Source organism: Podarcis filfolensis (genome assembly GCF_964270895.1).
Source record: "Podarcis filfolensis genome assembly, chromosome: 5".
NCBI classification, from domain to species: Eukaryota; Metazoa; Chordata; class Lepidosauria; order Squamata; family Lacertidae; genus Podarcis; species Podarcis filfolensis.
In genome coordinates this window covers 21,075,840-21,099,922 of record NC_139608.1, presented here as the reverse complement: position 1 = coordinate 21,099,922, position 24,083 = coordinate 21,075,840, and the positions used below count along the sequence as shown (strand labels likewise).

General features: G+C 42.0%; 1 protein-coding gene across 1 annotated transcript in view; it reads left to right on the top strand.

The window, feature by feature from the left end:
* The first annotated feature begins 318 nt into the window (after window positions 1–318).
* LEKR1 (leucine, glutamate and lysine rich 1) overlaps window positions 319–24,083 on the top strand; it is a 67,740-nt gene continuing 43,975 nt past the window's right edge. Inside the window, exons 1-4 of the mRNA XM_083613273.1 lie at window positions 319–442; window positions 2,134–2,184; window positions 10,841–11,055; window positions 21,809–21,928. Of these exons, the coding sequence (XP_083469399.1) occupies window positions 10,841–11,055; window positions 21,809–21,928 (335 nt within the window). The 5' untranslated portion in view covers window positions 319–442; window positions 2,134–2,184. The remainder of the gene's footprint in view (window positions 443–2,133; window positions 2,185–10,840; window positions 11,056–21,808; window positions 21,929–24,083) is intronic.

Below are 24,083 nucleotides of genomic sequence, written 5' to 3'. Positions count from 1 at the left end.
TTACAAAGAGTTTCTCCCCAGTTCTGTTTTATTATTATTTATTTTCCTTCTCATTCTTGTATTCCTAGAACTGTTCTGGTCTTATCTTGTACGTAAACAGCCCTGTGAACTTTCAATAAAGGGCGGTATATACATTTAAAGCCATGAAACTGCGCTCAAACGGTGCTCGCTTCCCATCAAACGCGCGCAGGACCGGAGCTATAAGCGGCACGCGTTGACTGAACGCCGTGGAACGCTCGGCAGCAACCGCGCACGCCCGGTGGGAGGACTCGAAGCCAGAGGAGAGATTTCCGCCCTTAGCGCCTGCCCTACTTCTGGTTTCCTTGCCTGGCGGGCAAGCTGGTTGCCGGGGCAACGAGGAAGCGGCGCGGCCTACTCCGGTGTGTCCGCAGGGCTTTCCGCTCCCTCCGTCTCCGCGCTGCCCTGCTCACCTCCTGCTTGGGTGAGTGAGCGCCTCAGTTACCGGGGAATAAGCCTTACTCGGCGAGGGTTTACTTCTTACACCTGAAACCCTGGGGCAGAGCAGCTGCCTGTCAGTGTCGGCAATATTGACCTAGACAGCGCAGTGGGTCTTGCCATGAGGTAGTTCCACGGGTCCCTGCGTTTCGCTCTCTGGGGCAAGCAAGGCGCTTGGCTCAGCGATGGCCTGCTTTTTGCCACAAAAGTGAAGCCCCGTTGCTTTAGCTTAGCAGATTCCAGCCGGGCTGCTGAAGTTTATTTTCATTTATTTCGCCTCCCTAGGCGAACCAGAGGCAAAGGAGATGAACATGGGGCCTTGTATTTTAATGGTTATGTGAAGACGGGAGTGGATTGGGGCAGGTGCAGTGCTTTTTCTCACCCGTAACTTGCAAAATATTCAAATTTTTTTGTGCATTTATGATTACACTTTTGCCACACTCTTCCTTCAGGAAGCTCTGTGTGCATAGTTATCCCTCCCCTTTTTTCGGCCTTGTATACAGTGATACCTCGGGTTACAGACGCTTCAGGTTACATACGCTTCAGGTTACAGACTCGGCTAACCCAGAAATAGTGCTTCAGGTTAAGAACTTTGCTTCAGGATGAGAACAGAAATTGTGCTCGGGCAGCGCAGCAACAGCAAGAGGCCGCATTAGCTAAAGTGGTGCATCAGGTTAAGAACAGTTTCAGGTTAAGAACGGACCTCTGGAATGAATTAAGTACTTAACCCGAGGTACCACTGTACTTGAAGCAGCATCTCCACCCCCCTCGTCCAGCCCGGACACTGAGGTCCAGCTCTGAGGGCCTTCTGGCGGTTTCCTCACTGTGAGAAGTAAAGTTACAGGGAACTAGACAGAGGGCCTTCTTGGTAGTGGCGCCTGCCCTGTGGAACGCCCTCCCATCAGATGTCAAGGAAATAAACTATCTGACTTTTAGAAGACATCTGAAGGCAGCCCTGTTCAGGGGGGGGGGGTTAATGTTTGATGTTGTATTGTGTTTTAATCTGTTGGAAGGCGCCTTGAGTATTATTATTAATCCTCACATAAACCCTGAGATAGTCTAGGCTGAGAGAGAGAGAGAGAGAGACTGGGCCATGAGTTTCATGGCTGAGAGGGGATTTGAACCTGGATCTCCTTGCTTAACGCACTAAACTCTACACCATGTTTATAAGATGGGAGGTGAGATAGGTGCGGCAGCTACCAACTGCTACTACTGGATACCTTCCTCCCCTGCTTACAGTACATAGGAACTTGCCTTACACCAGGGATGAGGAAACGGTGGCCCTCCAGATATTGGGCTACAACTCCCATCATCCCTGACCATCCTGGCAGGGGCTCATGGGAATTGGAGTCCAACAAAATCTGGCGGGCCGCAGGACCCTTGCAGAGTCACACCATGCTTCCATCTGGCATAGTTCTTTCTATTGTGACCGATGACTAATATGCACAGGTGAGGTAATCTGTTTTTAGTCCAATGAGCTTTATGAAAATGAGGATTGGTTCCCTTTTTACTGTAGTATCCCGCGCCCATGTTTTACAGCATGAGGGGAGCTGGTGGGAGTGGCTACAATATACTGTAGATGGAGTCTTCCTTCCCTCTTCTATTATCCCCAAAGCTTGGTGTTTCTGAAAAATTCAGAGTAAATCTTCTTAAGCACCTCTTTTTCTTGATATGTAGTACAGGAGAGGTAGTATCTGTTGGTGCCTTGGACTCAGCCCAATCAATGTAGTAGGTAACCATTATTGTGAGTGTATATGCTTCAAAACTCCTGCAGCAGCCACCTTCTATCTTCTGCCCACATCAGTGCACTAGCAGCACCCTTGCGGGTCAGGTGTCAGACTCTGTCCCACAAACAGCTGATTTTTGTGTGTCCATGTTATAGCTGATTGCTTTTGAGTGTCTTTCCATGTGCAAATGCTGTTGTCAGATTGTGCTGTTGGGTTGGAATATTGTACACCTGCCATTTGAGCTGCCAAAGCAAAACACAAGCAAGGCAGGTCATATTGGGGAATTTTCAACTCCAAACTTATAATCAGTTTTGTCTGTTTATAATCTTTTAACAGTTTTGTGTGCCAGTCTTGCAAATCTGTATTTAAACCATAGAAGGATATGGACCGACATATTCCTGTGCATCCACTACCTGAGGAAATACGAAAGGTATGCTACAGTGAGCAAACTTGGCAGCTTTTGCTTTCTGGTATATTTTATTTATTTTATTTGTCTGCAGTTTGTTGTCATGTCCATAACAGAACTCTTGCCATAGTTCCGTTCTGTCTGTTGCTGCTCAATATATATTAATATTTGCACATGTGTGCTGCCTCTTGGAATTGTGCGCCTGGGATTTTTGAAGAAATTATATTGTGCAAATAAACCCATGCACACAAACCCAAAATTTGACAGATTGTGGAATCAGTTGGAGAAAAAAGGAACCTTGAGATGGGAGGGTTTGTAAAGCAGCCAGATTTAGCTTCTGCCAACTAAAAGCTATTTGGAAACGAAAGGGTTTGATAACAAAGGAGGAAGACTAGAAAGTTGGCCAGGCAGAAGGATGATATGGGTCTTATGTCCTCTGAATTACAGAAAGGTTTTTTTCTCTTTAATGAGTCACAGGTTTCAACAGGGGCTCAGCTCCATTGGGAAAGAAAAAATGCTTTATATGTGTTGTTTATGCATTCTAACACTGTGACACCAGATGGCGCTGTGGAGTTCTGTTTTTTCTAACCTGATTTCTCATGCAAACTTTGCAACTTCTTTGATGTGTCTAGGATACAGCCCATGAGAATTTTAAAAGAATAACATAAATAGTACCAGATCATTGAATGCAGTGCAGACTGTGCTCTTTTAGGATTGCTGGTATCCCGATTGTGCAGAATACGACTAATACACAATTAGAATCTTGCTTTAGACAGATATAAATATTTTCTTCCTCATGTTTAAAATACTCAAAAGTGACTGACATGTAATAGCAGCATAGGGAATGATTTTCTCTTTCTCTCTCAACCCATTCCCTCAATAGCAAACCTCTGTGCACTTATAGAGATTCCATTTGACAGCCTTTTTCCACATGCCCAGTAATGTGTGATGCACATGCATTGCTGAACATGGAGGAGGGACTGGTGCAAAAGATCCAGAGATCAAAAGTATAAATTCTCTAGAGCAATAGAATAAAAATAATTATAAATTAGTGAAAGAACAACAGTAGACGCACAAAAACCACTTACTAATTAAAATATATAGAATGCATTTCTGTGAAGCCCTGCACGTGATACGTATATGGCTTTTCTTACTTGTATACATTCATAAGCCATGCTGTTTGGAGAAGATGTTAAGAAATAAAGTCATATTTGTAATGGCATGCTGTTTGGGCCATGTCAAATTAAGAAGCACTATTTATGTTGGTTTTGAAGCCCTTAGTAGCTGTATAACAAGAACTGCAGATAGAAGTTGTTAATGAGGAAGCATTTTGCAATTATTCCAGGGCAGTCACAAAAATGACAAAAAAAAAAGGAAATTGAGTGAAACCTGAATATGCTAGTTATAGAAGAATTCCTTTGTTTCAGTTCAGTTTTTAAATGTAAATCATGCAATGAGATAAATAGTCTGTACAAGCGAGTGTTTTTGGAAAGATAATTGACTGTATTTCAACAGAAATTGTAGTTGTTTTTGAACAAATACCAAATAATTAAAAATGACACTTCGTTTCCCCTTTTAGGCCCTGGCAGAGAGAAGCCAAATTACCATTTTATCATGCCTACTAGAGACTGATGCTTAGGAGGGATTGAACAAGAGTAGGTCAGGACTTTGAAGTACAGTAATTGTGCAAAATAGATGAAAGGGGGCCGAGGAGTAAGAAATAAAGAAATATAACAGTAGCCTGGAAAGTGAGGACCCTTTGATTTATATTGATTTTATATCAAGTTTTTTGTGCTTCCCATTGCTGGATTTTCTTCAGCCATTTCAAGAAAACATTATATATCTAAGGGCTTCATTCAATGGTTTAGCATTAATGAGCAAACATGCAGGTTCCTATGGAGAAGATCACAGCCGCTTTGCTCCACCTCTGGTCTTGTTACTGTGGTGCTTCTGTGAACTGTTTTAGCATTATGCCCAACCCAGGCCTGTGATTCATCTTATTCCAGTCAAAATACAAGCCATGATCTGTCTGGGAGCCTGCTTGCTTGCACGAAGCTCTGTTAGTATGTACCCACAAACTGGGTAACTGTATCTGCTTGCACTGTGTAATAACAGTATTCAGTGATAATGTTCTTGATGTGTAACTTATCTATTTTATTGTATTGGTAATACAGTCATGTCTAAGCCTGTGATCCTATACCTTTTGGATAAATCCCAGTGGGATTCACTTCTGACATGGGTATCATATATGATCGCACTGCACATTTTTCAGCAGCCTTATAAAACAGGAATTATAATTCTGAAAGTTAAAATGAAAAGGCTTTACATGTAACTATTTTGCAACTATCTTTCAGTATGAGCTGTCTTTAAATATGACTATGGATACCAGAGTACACATTTTAAAAACAGATGTGGGGATGGGAACAGGATACAGTGGCACATGAGAGATTTGTGTAATGCATAATGTGTCACAAGCCTGTTGGTATTTCATTTTTTTAAATGCAAGATTGAAGAAGTAATACTTTCATTATTAAAGAGGGATTAGTATTCCAGTTTTCTGCCATATATAATAATTCTTAATAGAACAAGGGAGATTTGTGCAAGCTTCCACTCATAGATTCCCTTGCTGGAAGAGGATCTGCATGTGCATTCAGAAAATATTTACTACCTGTTGTTAGATCAGGGACTGCACTTGCAGAGTTCTGAGCAGGTAATTGGTCCTATTAAACCTGACAGCACAAATTACCTGGAGGGGTAGGAGGGTCTTTCATAATGCATTGCGGGGAGTGGAATAAGAGCTATAATAAAATTGTGAGTCATAGAATTGTAGCATTGGAAGGGATCCAAAGGGTCATCTAGGCCAACCTCCTGCAATGCAGGAATCTCAGCTAGATCATAAGTGACAGATAGCTTTTCAGCCTCTGCTTGAAAACCTCCAAGGTCTCATGGGAGTCTGTTCTACTGTCAAACAGCTCTTGCTGTCAGAAAGTTCTTCCTGATGTTTAGTTGGAATCTCCTTTCTTGTAACTTGAAGCCACTGTTCACGTTCTTGCCTCCAGAGCAGGAGAAAACCCTTGATCATCTTGGTCACCCTCCTCTGCACATAATCCAGTTTGTCAATATCCTCCTTAAATTGTAGCACCCAGAACTGGACATAGTGTAGTCTGGCCAAGGCAGAATAAGACAGGACTTTGACTTCCCTTCAGCTGAACACTATATTTCTGCTGATACAACCTAGAATAGCATTAGCGACGTTTTTGTGCGTGTGCTGCTGCTGCTGCATCACACTGTTGGCTCATGTTAAGCTTATGTTCTACTTACTAAGACCCCATGATCCTTTTCATATGTAGTACAGGCAGTGCAGTACTTTGCTACAAGTACTGATTCCTTTAACCTTTTAAACAATATTTACTCCTGTGTTTCTGTGTGAAGTAGTGCCAGTTCCAGGGGGCCCTTGGGCAAGATAGCTGATCCTCCACTCACGCTGTACCCATCTCCTTCTCCTCACCACTGTTGCTATATCCATTTGCTTCTATCTCCCCACCTCGGGCCAAATCCTCACCAACCTCCAGAGAAAGAGAAAGGGAGATGTTAAGTTGTGCTGTGGTCACTGCTGCTTCTCATTCTTTTCTCTGCTTGCTTGGCGAAGACAGGTGAACAGGCAGCAGCAGGAAGATGAGGAACATCATCAGAGCCAGGAGTCTCCAGGGATTGGAATCAGGCCCCCTACTGGGGCTTGATGAGCCTTGGGAGGTCTCCACGATGCTGACCTCTGACTCAATCCCTCGTTTGAAGCAATGTCTATAAGGAAGTAAACTTCTGTTTATAACACAGTTACAGTTATCTCCATTTAACCAAAGGAATGGATTCTTGGCTGGAATGCAATATTGAGCTTGTTTCTCTGAGTGCTTTCAATTAGTACTGGGGTAGGGAACCTACAGCCCACAGACATGGCGTGGCGTAGAAAGGAAGAGAGAGATGGGATGGCAGAGAAGTTTAGAAAGAGCGATGAAATCCTGAAAGGCAGCAAACTTCCTGCCTCTCTTGATTTATCATCAGCCCTTCGTGGGCCAAAGGTTCCACAGCCTTGATTTTGTACATCATTACTTGGTGCCAATAAAAGAAGAACTTAAGAAGAGGAGTCCAGCATCCTTTTCTCACAATGGCCAATCAGTCTAAGGGAACCCTGCAAGTAAATTCCTTTGCTTTCTCAAAACTCTCCTGGTTTTTAATGGACAACCCTTAGCATTTTCTGTTCCACGTCCTTCTGTCCCCAGGTCCCTCCCCACCTTAACTCAGCATTCTAGCCTAATGGATCCTCCATGGGCAGGGCAACATATTCCTGAATGGTGGGGATATGCAAATAAAAGGCTTAAACACACACACACACACACACACACACACACACACACACACACACCTGGTTTCATATTATCCCAGCCTCCTCTATATTCCCATTATGTGTAACATAGCAAATTGGAATTGTTGCTGTATAATGTGCAATCTGGACAAGAGTAGGGTCCTTTGTCACTTCAGAAATCATAGGCACAGACCTGGCAGATGTGGCTCAAATGCATGTTAACTTGTGATCAAATTGATCCATTATGTTGCTTATGCTTAAAATGTATTATTGGCACTTTTAATCATACTTTAATCAAAGAGCAGTTAAGTTACTTGTGCTTCAAGCATGTATATGGAGAACTAAAATCTTGACAAGTGTCAGAGTGAGTCCCAAGATGCCCACCCCCTGCCCACCCACCCCCATGAGAGATTAGGGATATACAGTGAAAGGTACAATCAAGCTCTTGAAGAGCAAGGAAGATGAGCCTGTGATGATTCTCAACTAAACTCAACCCAGTTTCGTTAGCAATGCTAAAAGCATCTTGTTCATTTTAGGAACTATAATGTAAATAACACTTCTGTGACATTTCCAGATAGACCGCAAGCAGGATCCCCCCCCTCCCTCTCCACTCCCCTCTCATACTGGAGACATGAAGTGGAATGTCTAAAACTGTTTATTTTGAAAGACAGAAGCAGTGATGCTGCAAGAAATCACAATGTTCTTTTTGGGATAACAGTCCCTCCCTTCCCTTCACATTACAGCTCAGTTTGTCCCCTTTCAATAAGTAATTTAAGTACTTTGGAACCTTATGGTATTTATTCTGAATAACAGTTTCATATTTCCAAGCACAGGTTGTAACTGCCAGGAAAAACAAAATTAATTTTTCATTTCCTTCAGAGCCACTGTAGCTATGATCAGGCTTCACGAGGCAAAAAGAAGAATTAGGATAAATAAAGGCTGGCATAGTAGTCCTGGAGCCAACATCTCAGACACATAGTTTTATCAAATAATAGTTAAAATGCATAGCACTGAGGTATGGCATTGGAATGCTTAATTTGGTTATGGCTTGTCTCATAATTACATCTTATTAGTGTTCATTGTTTTGACTGCTGCAAAGCTTGACTGTCTTTTCTTCCCTTTTGCTTACATTTGAATCTCTTTTTCCCTCCCCCTTCTTCACAGGAAGCTTTCTTATCAGATAACAGTCATCCCTCTTCTCTCAAAGGCTTTGAGTGGAATATAAAATTAAAATAATTGTAGTACAGTCAAAGTGTTTCTTCATTCATGGAAATATGAGGAGTTATATATGCTGTGGGGTGGTTTGTTTGTTTTTTGGGGTTGTTTTTTTTGACAATCTATTTGATAATTTGATGACAGGTCCTCTCCCGACATGGTTTTGGGTAAATAATCATGCAATTACTTCAGCATTATAAATGCTTTACCGGTTTGTGTGGTGATTTAGGCTGCATACATATTGCCAATTCCCTTTGGTGATCTCAGAAGAGAATGTCATTCAACTTGCATTGCTTGATAGGAGGCCTCTTTAGCTTGCTCCTTGCTTCTGCCTGCCCCATTCATTATGTTTCCCTTCCATGTGCCTTTGCTCATCTGATGACTAGCCTCCCCTATTTGTCTCAAATTGCCATTTCTTCCACTACTACATATTGCTCTATCCTACCCTTCAGAACCCTAAACTGCCTTCGCTGACTGGGTTTGCAGAGTTGCTGGAGGTTATTGTAATGGCTGCATGACATTACGTATGATCACTCAATGTTTAGAGGCCATATGCTTCTAAGAACAAGATACTGGGGGCAAGCAAATGAGAAAGCTATCACTGCCATGCTTTTCTTGTGAGTTGCCTACCTGTGTTGGTCTAATCTTGCAATACAGTTGTTATGTTCCCTTCAAGAACATTGTTTAAGCTAAAGTCTGGTGCTGGTGTTTGTATGATTGTCTCCACAATAGCAAGGTTTCTTAGGTGTTTAAAAAGTAACATGGTCCGGTGGCCTGTGCACATGCAGGAGGGATTCATGCTGTATCATATTTTTATTTTTGGGTGGTCCTCCAGGTGGGGAATTGGTTTGGGGGGGGTGTAGGGAGGACATCACCAGACCTGTTACCAGGACTGGCTTCTGAGTGCTAAAGCATAGTTTGCTGAGAACTTTTGTTACATCTGCACCAGATTCTAATGCCAAATTATAATTTGGCAGATTCTGGTAGCTTTAAAATTCAAATGTTTTCAATAAGGGAACCCCAGGAGCACAGATAGAAATGTGTGTGCTCACATGGAAGTTCTGTGGTTCTTGTCCTCTTTTCTCAAGGTAAAATTTTGCATGTCATTAAGTAATCCTACATGCTTGAGTAATGTTGTTTCAGTACTTCTGTTTGTGCACATACACACAAGCAGGAGTAATTAAATTGGGTTGTGATTTGCAGGGGAGAATTATTGAACTGAAAGTGTAGGGGGAACAAAGTTATGCTGCAGGGCTTATAATTTTTTTTTTGTAAGAAACTCAGCTTCACCCAAATAAGTAATTGTGTGCTGAAATACATCCTGTGTTGATGATTAATAATCCCACACCTGCCAGATTTCATAGTTTCTGTGTGACTCATAAGTGACACGTGCAGTGCATCACATGATGCTCTCTATGAACACTACCCTAATCATGGTTTTGGTGGACCGCAGATGTGGTTTTGTCAGGCAAGAGATGATAATTCATTTCTCTGAAGTGCTCCAAAGGAGTCAATAACTCAGTATCTTGATTTTATTTTTTTAAAAAAATTAAAGAACAAAAGAGAGCACAAGTAGAAAGAATGCTGTTGCTTGCAGTCTTCCTGTAGGCATCTGGTTGGCCACTATGAGAACAGGATGCTGGACTAGATGAACCTCCCCTTGTTAGGTTATGTGGAGACCTGATGGAGACCTTTCGCAACTTTCAGTATCTTTTAACCAGGGGTTGGAGATATGGCCCTGCCCCAGTTGCCTGAGTGCCACCATGTTCTATTTTTCTGTTGTCATCTCCCGCTGGTTGCAGCAACTAACAGATGGCAAAGGCAGAGTTGGAAGACTGGAACACAGCAACCCCCGACAGAAGACACTGTTCCCACTGTAGAAATGGCTTCTCTGTCTCTACAGTAATTCTGTTCAGAAGCAACACCCACCTACATGTTGCTACAGCCAGCAGGAAAAGGGAACAGGAGAGCCTCCCCAGATAGAAATTCCCACTCGCAGGGGCTATTTACAAGTAGCAAGACTCTTCTTCTTTTTGGTCAGATCTTAATCTCTGTTTTGTTCCTTCATTGGCTAATATAGCAAACGGTTTAATTGATGGGGGAAACAGCTGTGATTTCTTGTTCTGCTGCCCCCTAGACTTTTTTTAATACTACTATATCCAGTTGGGAAAGGGATGTAGCTCACTGCTAGAGCACATCCTTTGTATGCAGAAGATCCCAGGACAGCTCAGTTGGTTAGAGCATGGTGCTGATAATGCCAAGGCTGCAGGTTCAATCCCTGTATGGGACAGCTGCATATTCCTGCATTGCAGGGGGTTGAACCAGATGATCCTCAGGGTCCCTTCCAACTCTACAATTCTATGATTCTATGGACTCAGCTATACAGCTGCAAATATAACGTTTTAAGTGCAGTATACAAATGTGACACTAGATGGCGATGATGAGCTTATGGCAAATCAAGACATTTTTCAAAACGTTAATAAAAAAAAGCATTTTCACAGTGTTTTTTATAGGTGTCTAGATTCCACCTATGACTCCAGTCAGAGATCCCGGAGATTCATTGCCCGTCAATTGAGGCTTGATGTTCCAGTGGCCTAACTCAGCTTTGTATGTGATTTGCTACTTCACTTCATTTAATCCATTCTCTAAATATATTGCTTACCATTTCCCTTCTAGATGTCCCGGGAAGAGACAGTGTGTAAATATTGCGGAGTCAGCTATTTGATCCTCCATGAGTTTAAGCTGCTGGAAGAGAAAGTAAAAGCAATGGAAGTGAAGGTGAAGTTTTATGAAGGCAGCATAGAACGGGAGAAAACACTTCAAGAAAAACTACAGCAGCTAAATCAAGATTTTGAACAGTGTGCAGCAGCTAGCAAATCAAAAAGAGAAAGGTTGGAATGTGCTATTCGTCCTTGTTTTTTAAAAAGTAACATACTCATTAATGTCATTCAAGGAAAAGCAAACTTTGGCTGTCTTGCCAGATTCAGCTTGCATCCCGATGAATTCATGTTCATTAAACCATAGTTTGACTGATTCTTTAGAGGTCAGTGTCTGTTCCTTGAATTGTTTAGTACCAGTCAGTAACGTCATGGTAGGAAAGTTATTTTAAAGTCTGCTGTCATCAGAGGTGAAACTCCAGTTTAATAATTTTCTCAGCAACCTAAAGGTTTGCCCTATTGTGAAAAAGACAGGTGAGAATATGATTTTGCCCTTCCAGCTGTAACATGGGAAATTCGAACTCAGTCATGGGTTGGTTTGCGAATCAGGAGCCAACATAGACAAGAGTTTCCCCACTTCCTTTCTGATATAAACGCCCCCTTTCCCTCCCTTGTCGGTTTTAACCATGGTTTAGTGTTACATCTGCACTAACACCAACGATGGTAACCGCTTACCAGGGTTGCAATCTTCACCAGAACTTGAAGCTAGGGTTGAAACAGATTTGCAAACTCAGAGAAGTTGGTTAATGTTAAGCATTTGATGTAATTCCAAACTTTGAGACCTTCAGAAGGGGAGAGGGGAATTGTATGAGAGAGATGAAGGGGGGGGAAGCACTGCATGTCATATGGACTAGCTTCTGAGTTCTAAACCATGTTACACAGAAACATAGAAAGCTGGTTTGCAGGCAGCCATTGTCACATCTACACTGAACACTAATGTCATTTGGCCTGTACTGGTAGCTTTAGGTTACAAATCCTAATACAGATAACACACCTGGCTGAAACAGAAATACCCCTGTACTTGATTAATTGTATTGAAATGTGAAAGTTTTATCACTCACAACACTGGCCTCTAAAAATCTTTTTGTGGCACCAGATAGACTAGGTATGGCACGAGCAATCTCAGCAAATAATAATAATACCTAGCATTTGAATTGGAATGTTGGAAGCACTTCATACATTATCTTAGTAAAACAGTTCTGTAAGGTAGGATAATAATGATTATGAATGATTCCTTGGAATGGCTTTCTATTCTAGATTTGCAGTGGCTTGTGTTTCCCGTTACAGGTGGTTGTTTCTTTGTTTTTCTGCCACTCACCTCTACTTCCACATCTATTAAGATGGTTCTTGGCATCATAATCTTGAAAAATGACAGCATCAGAAAGCCTTATTAGAGGAAACAAGGGTGGGATTGGGTAAATGTGCAGGGCCAGGATCCATTGTATGATAACTAAGGCAGGAACAACAGGACATCAAAACTCAGAGGGGAAAAGGTTAAAAAGAATAGGTTTGAGGCCTGGGTGGACATTTGAGGAAGTGCCTTGTGTACAAAAGATAAGGGGCTATTGATCTTTTCTCTTGAATGCACTGCATTCGGAGCCCAGGTGTTGCCAGACAATTGAGCTGTGGACTTTTCTCCAATTTACAAAGGAAGAGTGCAAAGGTCCTTGAGGCAAGAAACACCTGAAGCAGGGGCGGAGGGGATCTCATTGGGTAATAAGGCTTGCTAATCACCAGGGAACTCCTGTTTGAACGCCTCAGCATTAACTGATTTGGCCTTGTTGGTCTATGAAGTTTGGTAAGCTGGTTTCATGTTGATTGAATGGAATATGTGTTTACATTATTTTAAAGTTGCTAGCTGTAGAGCTATGATCTAGCAGGGCCCAGCCGGATATAGGAGTGCTATCTTTGTGAAGTGTGGATCTGGATTTGTACCCCTTCTTCATATATTTGAATGACATTTGATGAATGTGTGACCTCTGACTTGGATACCCTCAGTGTGACTCATTCTCAAAAAAGGCTTACAAATAGCGCAGCTGGAGGTTTTTATCAAGCACGCAGGATCCTGTAGGCTGTGTTATCTGTTTCAGCAGGTCATACCATGTGGGAAATAGAAATAGTTCTGGTTGTTTTGAAAGTACATTTTTGGAAACACAGCTATTCTCCTAAAACTAGTGTTTCACAAAGCATGGATGTCTCTTTACTCTTTCAAGCTAATACACAAACTTGCTGGTCAGCAGACAGCTCAGGTTTCTTGCATGGGAACATGCTTCTCAAGTAGTTATTTAGTCAGGGGTAGATGTTATTCTATAATTGGATTTATCACATTTGAACTGTTATCCATGTAAACCTCCATTATCTTCTGACAATGTGGACTTTAGTTTAGGAAAATTGATGCTACATTAAATCTGTTGTTCTTTAAGGTGTCAAAGGTTTGTTGCTTTTGCTGCAGCAGACTAATATAGCTATCCCTCTTGAGTGCTCTTTATTTGTAATTTACAAATTACTGATATTTCTGTCCTACAAACTCCTGTGTATAATTTTAATATGTAATCTGAAAGCTGTCACTTGTGTTCCATACCAAGATATAACCTAGTGCCAGAAGCATGAGAAACATCATTGTTTTCCTTTACAATGTATTGTTTTAAATTTAGCTGACTGAGCTTTATCTGACCCATATCTTTGTCAATGTGCTTATCGGCATGTATGTCCTCCCTGAAGGAGGAAATGTTGTGTCTGACAACCCTAGACTGTGAGACTGTGCTATTCTTTTCCAGTGGTTTGCACTATGGTGAGAGAAAACTTGCTGCTACAGTGGTACCTCTGGTTACATCCTTAATTCGTTCTGGAGGCTTGTTCTTAACCTGAAACTGTTCTTAACCTGAGGTACCACTTTAGCTAATGGGGCCTCACACTGCAGCTGCACCACCGTCATGCGATTTCTGTTCTCATCCTGAGGTAAAGTTCTTAACCCGAGGTACTACTTCTGGGTTAGTGGAGTCTGTAACCCGAAGTGTTTGTAATCTGAGATACCACTGTAGTCCAAAGCCAATTCCAGACACAAGAAACTTAATATGTTCCTTGTTTTGAACAACTGCTAAGCAAAACTCAAAGTCACTTAAACTCTAGAAAGAAACGGGCAAACCTAGCACAAGATGGCTTGCACACAGACAGGAAAATTACAAAGCTCAGAGCCAAACACAGAAGGATTTCTTTTACACAATATCACCTTATGTCACTGAAAAACCTGATAAGATACAACAGTAACCCTGATTAAACAGTATTCTTCTAGGCACTGTTTTTTAGTGTTTGCATATATTAATTAATCATTGCCTCCAAAAATATTATTGAAGGAATTGCTTTGTGTTGAATAAGATTATATCAATACAAATCACAGTTTCAGATGACTGACAAATCATGATTCAGAATTCTACTTATTTTGCACATCAAATATCTGTATACTTGCTAATCTAAGACTAATTTTATTTATTTTAAAAATGTAGCCACTTTCCAGCTTTCAATTTCTCCACTGATTGTGTGTGCATGTGAAGTAGTCAAGTTTGCCATTGCCTGTGATATACAATACATAGGTAAAGGGGTAAAGGGACCCCTGACCATTAGGTCCAGTCATGACCGACTCTGGGGTTACGGCACTCATCTCGCTTTATTGGCTGAGGGAGCCGGGGTACAGCTTCCGGGTCATGTGGCCAGCATGACTAAGCCGCTTCTGGCAAACCAGAGCAGCGCACGGAAATGCCATTTACCTTCCCGCTGGAGCGGTACCTATTTATCTACTTGCACTTTGATGTGCTTTCAAACTGCTAGGTTGGCAGGAGCAGGGACCGAGCAATGGGACCTCACCCCGTCGCGGGAATTCGAACCACCAACCTTCCGATCAGCAAGTCCTAGGCTCTGTGGTTTAACCCACAGCGCCACCCACGTCCATACAATACATAGGCCTGGCCAATTAGCTCTGTGCACCCAGGGCAGCTTTGGGTTGTGTTTCTGGAAGATCAGCCCATGCTGCAGGGAAATCAACTTTTGAAACTGTCATTGCATAGGAATGCTGTTCAAAAGCAGGAGGTGTTGGGGAGAGAAATCCTGCCAGCCTAGGCTTCTCTACAGATGGTTCCCAACTACACTTCTCATCTACCTTTGGAAGCAGGCCTTCAGTTTCTTTATGTGTGCAAATACAAGTCTGTGTATGAAATTGAAAATGAATGTGGTCGCTAAGGTCCCCTAGCAAGATTGTATGGTGTTTGCTAACCATTTACACAGCCTTGAGGAAGGACCCGTCATTTTTTCCTGGATTAGATGCCTGCTGACCTCTTTTCTCCTGCCTTCTATTTTCCTTATCAGCACTGGTTCTCAAGATATCTCGCTTTGTGCCAATTTATCTTGTGTTTAGTAGATGACCATATGCTGGCTGTGATAGCAAGATGTTCAGTTTCACAGTTTATGTGAACTGTGCAAGTGCAGAGGAGATCAGCATGTTCTTAGTTGTTATCCCCCCCTGCCTTTAGTGCCCAGAGTTAATTATCCATGGAGCATAGTATCCTTTTCATGGTTTCATGTGCTAAAAATTAGGAAAGTGACAAAGAGTTTTCTTTCTCCAGTTTGACTTTTTGATGTGGGAAACAGAGCCAGGAGGACATGGTTTTGTTGCACATTTGAACCAAAAAAATTATAACCAACCTTTGTTCATTAAAGCACTGTGCTTGACACCAAGATGCACTGTTCAAGTTGTCATGACTTACCAGTATTTTCATACTCTCATAGAGTCAAATAAATATATTGCTGAGAAAAGCAGGCAGGTCTTCAAGAAAATGAAGTAATCTCACCTGTTATGAACAGGCCTGTGAGGGGCAGTTTGAGGGGAGCATATCATGACTCAGCAGTTGACCATATGTTTACATGCAGGAGGTCCCATGTTTAATCCTTGGTTTCTCTCCAGTTAAAAACATCTCAGACTAATGGACCAGAGGTGGTTTGTCTCAATATTCAGCAGCTGCAGCTTCATAGAAGTTTGAGGAGTCTGACTTTCTTCCTCAGAAGCCTAAGAAACAAAAAACTCTTCTGGAAGGTACTTGATTTAGGTCTTCACAGCAAAACAACCAGAAGTCCTGCAGCTCCTTAAAGGCTTGTTTTATTTAAAGCAGTGGTTCTCAAACTTTATTCTCTGGGCCACACTTTCAGGGGGGAAATTTGCTTGCACCACACCAAATTTCTTATTTTTAAGAAATACATTGGAGAACAAAAAGATCTCAACTAGGATTGTCCTCAGTATCACGTGATGCTCCTGCTCTCATTTTGAAAAGATCTATCCATATTGTGCAAAAAAATAACAATCATACTATACTATACTGTACTATACTGAAATGTTTAAATGCTTCTTTGATTGTCTTTGAATCTTCCTGCCACACTTGCCATCCTCCCCTGCCACACCTTTTGAGAACCACTGGTTTAAAGCATTTTTACCCTGTTCTTCATCTGCAAAGGCTCCCAGTTTGACTTACAACGATTAAAAATAGGACAGTTCTCAGGCTTACAATACTTTGAACAATAACAGCATAAGAAGAACAGGGATTGGGAGGAAGGAGAGGGGAAAGCAAACACAGGCACTAGTTTTCAGTTACAAAGTTCTTATGATGAGCAGCTGGAAAGGAAACAGTTCAAGGAAAGGAGAAAGAGGCCAAAGTTGGTGGCTTATCAACTGAGTTTATAGAGTGGGCCTTCTCCCTCCCTCCCTCCCTTTGCCTGCAGCCTGACTTAATGGCTGCTGCCAGGTGATAACTGAGGGAGTGGAAAAGCCAGCTGAAGCTGGCTTCTCAGCAGAGCTTATGGAGTGGCCCTGCTTCCCTTAACTGTAACCCAATGGACTATTTAATGGCACAAGCTTTTGTGGAATAGAGTCACCTTGTAAGCTGCATGATTAGTCTAAGACAGGGGTCAGCAAACTTTTTCAGCAGGGGGCCGGTCCACTGTCCCTCAGACCTTGTGGGGGGCCGGACTATATTTTTTTGGGGGGGGGGGAGAAAAGAAAAAATGAACGAATTCCTATGTCCCACAAATAACCCAGAGATGCATTTTAAATAAAAATACATATTCTACTCATGTAAAAACACACTGATTCTCGGACCGTGCGCAGGCCGGATTTATAAGGCGATTGGGCTGGATCCACTCCCCGGGCCTTAGTTTGCCTACTCATGACTTGGGTAGGCAACCTAAGGCCCGGGGGCCAGATCCAGCCCAAGCACTTTCTAAATCCGGCCCGCAGACGGTCTGGGAATCAACGTGTTTTTACATGAGTAGAATGTGTCCTTTTATTTACACCTCTGGGTTATTTGTGGGGCCTGCCGGGTGTTTTTACATGAGTAGAATGTGTGCTTTTATTTAAAATGCACCTCTGGGTTATTTGTGGGGCATAGGAATTCATTCATCCCCCCCCCAAAAAAAAATATAGTCTGGCCCCCCACAAGGTCTGAGGAACAGTGGACCGGCCCCCTGCTGAAAAAGTTTGCTGACCCCTGGTCTAAGATGTTACAGAATATTAAACCAGTATCACCCAATCTTAAGCCATGTTTGTCTCTCTTTCACTGAAGGAAGGCAACTTGCAAACGGAAAGTGAAGGAAACTTCCTTCACTTCCCTGGACACTAAGCTTGGGAGAGTGTCCACTACTTTGCCCTTACTCTTACCCCATTGCAAATGGTTTCCCCCAAACAGAGGTTACAAGGCCACCTGTCATGTACAATCTAGTTGAGATTCCTGCATTGCAGAGGGTTTGACTAGATGACCCTTGGAATCCCTTCCAACTCTGCAATTCTGTATGTTTCCCTGAAAATTCAGGGGGGGGGGTTCCCCAGTTCTAGTCTACACCACACTGCCTCTTGGAAATTCAACTATGCCTTGAGAACAGCCACTGTCATGTAAACCTCATGTTTGTTTTCTTTTTTTCTCAATCACACTGGGAGATCCTCAAAGAGGTGTGTTCCTACTTGGGAGAAGGAATGGACCAGCCAACTTCAGAAGTGCTGATCTAAAAATAATTGATTATACTCACTTCTTTATTGCACACCCAGTAAGAATTATGTCATGTACAATTTTCAGCTAAACTGGGAGAGCTGGCTGTTCTTTTCAAGGCATTCCCGGGAGATATTTATCACCCAATCCTGGGAATCAGACAAAAAAATGCTCTTTTTTTGGCAAAAGAAAATGTGACATAATTGTTGGTGGTTCATTTTCCTGTTTATTTTTCAAAAGGGACACAGTATGTAATTTATGGGTATCAAATGTTAGCCTGAATCGTTGCAGTAAAATGCTGATGAATATAATTACTTTATAAGGAACAATAAGCTCAGTTCAAGAAGTGTCACTGCAAGTTTTATTAGCTTAAGTAATTCAGTTTTCAAAAGCTACCAGTCTCTGGTGTTGCTAAAGGCCTCTGTTGGCAAGGAATTGCTGGTGTGCATATTAATGGTGTAACCCTATACTTCCTTATTATATTTTATACTGCCTTGAATAAAGATTAGATACATGTGTTTCATTTCAAAAACTTTCAGTATGTTTGATTAAAATGTCCAAGGAGAAGGACATTCAGTTCTGCCTTTAATAACGTTTAACACCTTATTCAGAGGATCCTGCTAACATCGGTCATTTTAATCAAAAGCCTGTTCACACACATTAAATTTTAGGGAGAACTCTCCAGCTGGTGCAAGTCTTCAGTGTATAGATTGCATGTGTTTTATTAAACTAATGTCTTAATCCCATCCTTCTTCCAAAGGCAGCATACATTATACACACCCCCGTCAACAACCCTGTGTGTCAGGTTAGGTAGACAGAATGACTGGTCCAAGATCACTGCGAGCTTCATCATGGAATCCAGGTTTCTTCAGTTGTGGTCTGACTCTCCTAACCACTACCATGCTGGCTCCATACTGTTCTCATTGGCCATTCTGTTTTTTTGAAGTGAAATCTTTTTGGGGTCCAGTCAAGTGGTCAAGGTCAGGCTACTGAAAAATAACATAGGGGCTTCTCCATATTTTGGAGATGCATGAGTACACAGAAATGCATACATTTGTGAATTAAATAAAGTGCTTTTTAGGCGACTAAATCCTACTTGGAGTAGACCCACTGAAATTAATGGACATGATGACATTGTTGTTGTTTAGTCGTTTAGTCGTGTCCCACACTTCGTGACCCCATGGACCAGAGCACGCCAGGCACTTCTGTCTTCCACTGCCTCCCGCAGTTTGGTCAAACTCATGCTGGTAGCTTCGAGAACACTGTCCAACCATCTCGCCCTCTGTCGTCCCCTTCTCCTTGTGCCCTCAATCTTTCCCAACATCAGGGTCTTTTCCAGGGAGTCTTCTCTTCTCATGAGGTGGCCAAAGTATTGGAGCCTCAGCTTCATGATCTGTCCTTCCAGTGAGCACTCAGGGCTGATTTCCTTAAGAATGGATAGGTTTGATCTTCTTACAGTCCATGGGACTCTCAAGAGTCTCCTCCAGTACCATAATTCAAAAGCATTAATTAGTTCTGTTTATTTCATTGAGGCTGCTCTGAGTAGAGCTTCATGGGATGCAACCCCCTGACTTCTAGCCTGGATAGCTCAGTTAGTTAGAGTGTGGTGCTGATAACGCCAGTGTTGCAGGTTCGATCCCTGTGTGGGACAGCTGCATATTCCAGCATTGCAGGGGATTGAAGTAGATGATCCTCAGGGTTCCTCCCAGCTCTATAACTCTATGATTCTCTTAAAAAGTGAAAACTGCTTGATAGCTATCTAAGGGCATCCGATTGGCAGAAGCTGGACGCCAGAGAAAAGGGCACAGCATAAGACTGTGCTATTCACACACTATAGTTCTTACATCCTTTGGATCTGCCAATCGCGTCTGGTATTTCAGCGTGTTTGCAGCTTCAGTGGGATGTGTTTTATAGGGTAAAGAAATGTACTCCATTGTGAGAGGTTTAACAAGGAACACCAAGGCTAGGGACAGATAACTTTTTAAAAGTTTGCATGTGATTTAAGAGGTTTCACTTTTCATGTTGTATTATTCACATAGGAAATTGGTTTTTTATCAGGAAAAGGGCCCTCATTGTCTATCTAGTTCAGTATTGCCTACTCTGACAGCTAGGGACTCTCCAGGGTCTCAGGCAGAGGTTTTTCACATCACTTGCTACCTGATCTTTTTAACTGGAGAAGGTGCTGGTGATCAGACCTGAAACTTTCTGCAAGCAAAGCATATGCTCTACCACTGATATGGACCCTCCCCATATTTTCCTTTTGTCCTACCGTTGCCTCAGGTCAAACCAGTTTTGCAGGTTTCTGGAGTACAGAAAACTTGCAAATTGGTTTACCTGAGCTGAAAGTGGGGTAAATTAACACACCAGCTTTTTTCAGCCATTCAGAGCTGGAGATGATGAACATGGTGATGATGGTGGAACATCTTGATAGCAGGCTGCGCTCCCAAACTGCACACTGGGTTGCATCCAGACTAAGGGTTGTATCTAGTATGTATCATACTCAGCAGACTCATTGAAATTAATGGACATAACCAACTTGTCCGTTTATTTCGGCACATCTTCTCTGAGTAGAACCTAGGTGGACCACAACCCCAAAGGAGTTGAACTTGGGTCCCGTTGACATCAGTGTAAAAAATCATGACTAAGTCACCATTAAAATCAACTTAGCCTGGATTCAAGCTGTTCACAAAACACCCCTGTGCATAGTGGACATAGGTTGATTGGGGGCAGTGGCTGCCCCCTCCCATGCACATTGCCCCCCTTTGGAATGCATGAAGATGGCTAGCATGAATCATTTTCAAACTACCTTCAGCTGCCTTTAAAAAGCCAGTTCTGGTTGTCACGAAGGTACCACAAAAAGATGGCTTTACAAAGTGTTTAGCAGACCTTTATTTACCAACAGAAATGAATGAATGAATGAATGAATGAGTGAGTGAATGAGCCAGTAATCTAAGGCAGGTTGTCTTTGCATGACTGAGTGGTCAGTTCCTCAGTATTCCATGTGTTATATTCTACTAAAGGAATATCCACAGTAGACCCGCTGAAATGAGTGAACTTAAATTAGTTACATCTCCAAGTATGACTTAGCTGCCCTGTCCCACCGCAGCAGGGATGAGCAGCGGGACTACAGATGTGACGGTGGCTACGCCACTTCATCACATCCCCCCACTGCCTACCAGGGCTTTGAATTGTAGTCTAAGAATGCTAATCATCTCAAGCCTTTTAGTTTAATCGCCAGGCTTTTAATTAATTGATAAACAGTCTTAAATTTAAATAAACTGTATGTAATCCAAATCATGAATGCCTTTTGTGATTATTGAAAGAAGTGTAAAATATCTTACAATTAATTAGTTTTTAAATTTGCTGTTAATTTCTGCACCGCCGCCACCACCACCCTCCCCTTGTTCTTCCCGCCAAAGCAAAATCATACCAGCTTCCGGCTGTAAGAATATGGGGAAAAGAAGACGAAAATCCTTCTGCTTTAAAACTGTGCAGTGATCAAAAGATAATGGAAAGATCTGCTGTGCCAGCAAAAGAAAAGAAAAGAAAAAAGAGCGCTTATGCTGGAGCATTCTATCTGCTGAGTAGAAGATGCTGAGCAAAACATGACTTTACAACTGGTGTTAAAGGCAGATATGTCAGTATAATATTTACAAGCAGGATGCCGGGGTGTTCCCCCATCCCTCACTGTATCATCAGGTCTTTTACAATAGCCTTTCAGGGCTTTAGTTCACATGTCTAGTGCAACGTTCTTCCACTACATCAGCAGCTGCCCTTCCATGAACAGAAGATGCTTTTTTTCTCAAGGAAGGGTACTTTTGGATCCAAGGCATTGATTTCTTATTAGGCAGATGGTGGTGTTACCTTTTTTAACCCCCCTCCCCCTTTTTTTACACTTCTTATAGGATAAAAACTTTATCTCTGGAGCTTGAAAATAAGCAAGCAGCAATACAAAATCTAAATGAACAGATGAGGAGCCTCCAGAAAGAGAATGAAGTTTCATGCAGACAAACACAGCTGTTGCGGTAAGAGATTTCAGAAGGCAGTACGTAGGAGAACTAACTTTTTTTGTGATGCACGCAGTAGGATATATCTGGTAAAATCATAGCATTAGCTGCCACATGTTTTTATTGAAATGCTTCATTCCTATGATTTTCCGTAAACTATGATTAGTAGATCAGGTGTGTTACATTTGTATTCGGGAACTATAGCTTGTTCCAACCAAAGTTAGTTTAAACAAATCACAATTAAATGGTGGTTTCAGATTCTGGTTTGTTAACAAACTTTAATTAGGAAAACCACAATTCTCTGAGTTTGTAGTTGTTCTAAAGTGAATGTGGAACCTTTCACTCACCTTTTGTCACATAGGGAGAAGTAAAGGTAAAAAGTACACACCCAAAGGCTCACTTTGGCTTGTTCCCAGTCAACCACAACGTAGGTAATCATGTGACCCATGTCATAGGTTGCATTCATATGTTATGCTGTCAAACAAGCAGGTAGCATTCTGGTTTGCAAGCAATCACAAATAACAGATTGTATGTTCAAGTGAAAGTATATTTTGCTGTAACCTGGGTTCAGAACTTCCTCATAGGGGAAGAAGGGGGGGACTGCCATTTGAGGAAGAAAGCAAAAAGACACATAGATAACTCCACATGCATTTCTGGGTTGAAGTTATGTTGTTGTTGTTTAGTCGTTTAGTCGTGTCCGACTTTTCGTGACCCCATGGACCAGAGCACGCCAGGCACTCCTGTCTTCCACTGCCTCCCGCAGTTTGGTCAGACTCATGTTTGTGGCTTCGAGAACACTGTCCAACCATCTTGTCCTCTGTCGTCCCCTTCTCCTTGTACCCTCCATCTTTCCCATCATCAGGGTCTTTTCCAGGGAGTCTTCTCTTCTCATGAGGTGGCCAAAGTATTGGAGCCTCAGCTTCAGGATCTGTCCTTCCAGTGAGCACTCAGGGCTGATTTCCTTAAGAATGGATGCGTTTGATCTTCTTGCAGTCCTTGGGACTCTCAAGAGTCTCCTCCAGCACCATAATTCAAAAGCATCAATTCTTCGGCGATCAGCCTTCTTTATGGTCCAGCTCTCACTTCCATACATCACTACTGGGAAAACCATGGCTTTAACTATATGGACCTTTGTTGGCAAGGTTGGAGTTATAGTGGGTCTGAATTCTTTACTTCACCCCGTCCATGACCCCAAAGTGTATTTTTTTAATTGTGTCCAGTATTTTCCAGTGTTCATGATTTCTAGCTCTATAACCTTCTAAATAGACTAAGTATTGGCAATGTCCAAAGTTTCTGTGCCCAAGAGTTATCTAATAGTGATGCAGCTGAGAAGTGAAGCATACATGGTCTTCTGTTGTCAACTGCTATCCTAAATCGAGCTTTGTGGTTCTGTCATCACTGTCCAACTTCCTGAAAGCCTCTTTGTCTACCTATGTGTGCCTCTGCTTTTGCTGCTCTTCTCTACCCAACTTCCCCTTAACCAGCCTGCTTACTTCTTCTCTCAGTTCCCTAGTCTAGCACATAATCCCTGGAAACCTCCTGCACTGGACCACAACAAATCACCATGGTATTTCCCCATCTTCTCCCTTGATCCCAGTTTGTGCTGGGAGTAAAAAGGAGAATGGCTTCAGCAAACTGAAAACCCTCACACAGGAATTCCCTACAAGCGTCTTCATTAATACACATTCATTTGTTTAACTGTGTGGAGCTATACTTCATGAGCCAAAGTTTGGCCATCTCTACCACAAATCAAGATTTTTGACAGACTGATGTCTTTCTGAATCAGAAAATTATCCAAAAATGCAAGATGCCTACAAATTGTTTGGCATTAAAAAAATTAATCCATGAAAATTATGTCTGAATATTAGCTGTAATCTTTTGTAGAGCACCCATTTTGTCCAAACAATGATATAATTCTAAAAAATCATGCAAGTTGAATTCAAAAGTGCATGTGCTAGGTGTGCCAGCTGCACGAGATAGAAAGGTATTTGGTAAAGATAGTCATAATTGCCATATAAAGCTTAGCTGAAAATGTTGAAACATATTCCAAGTATTGATGAATCTAACTGCAAGGCAGAAAACTCAATTAGCTTCTTTTATTGATATAAATCAATAATTTTTTTAAATGCTTCTTTTTCAAAGTGCTATTTTGTTTTTAAAAAACCATTTACCA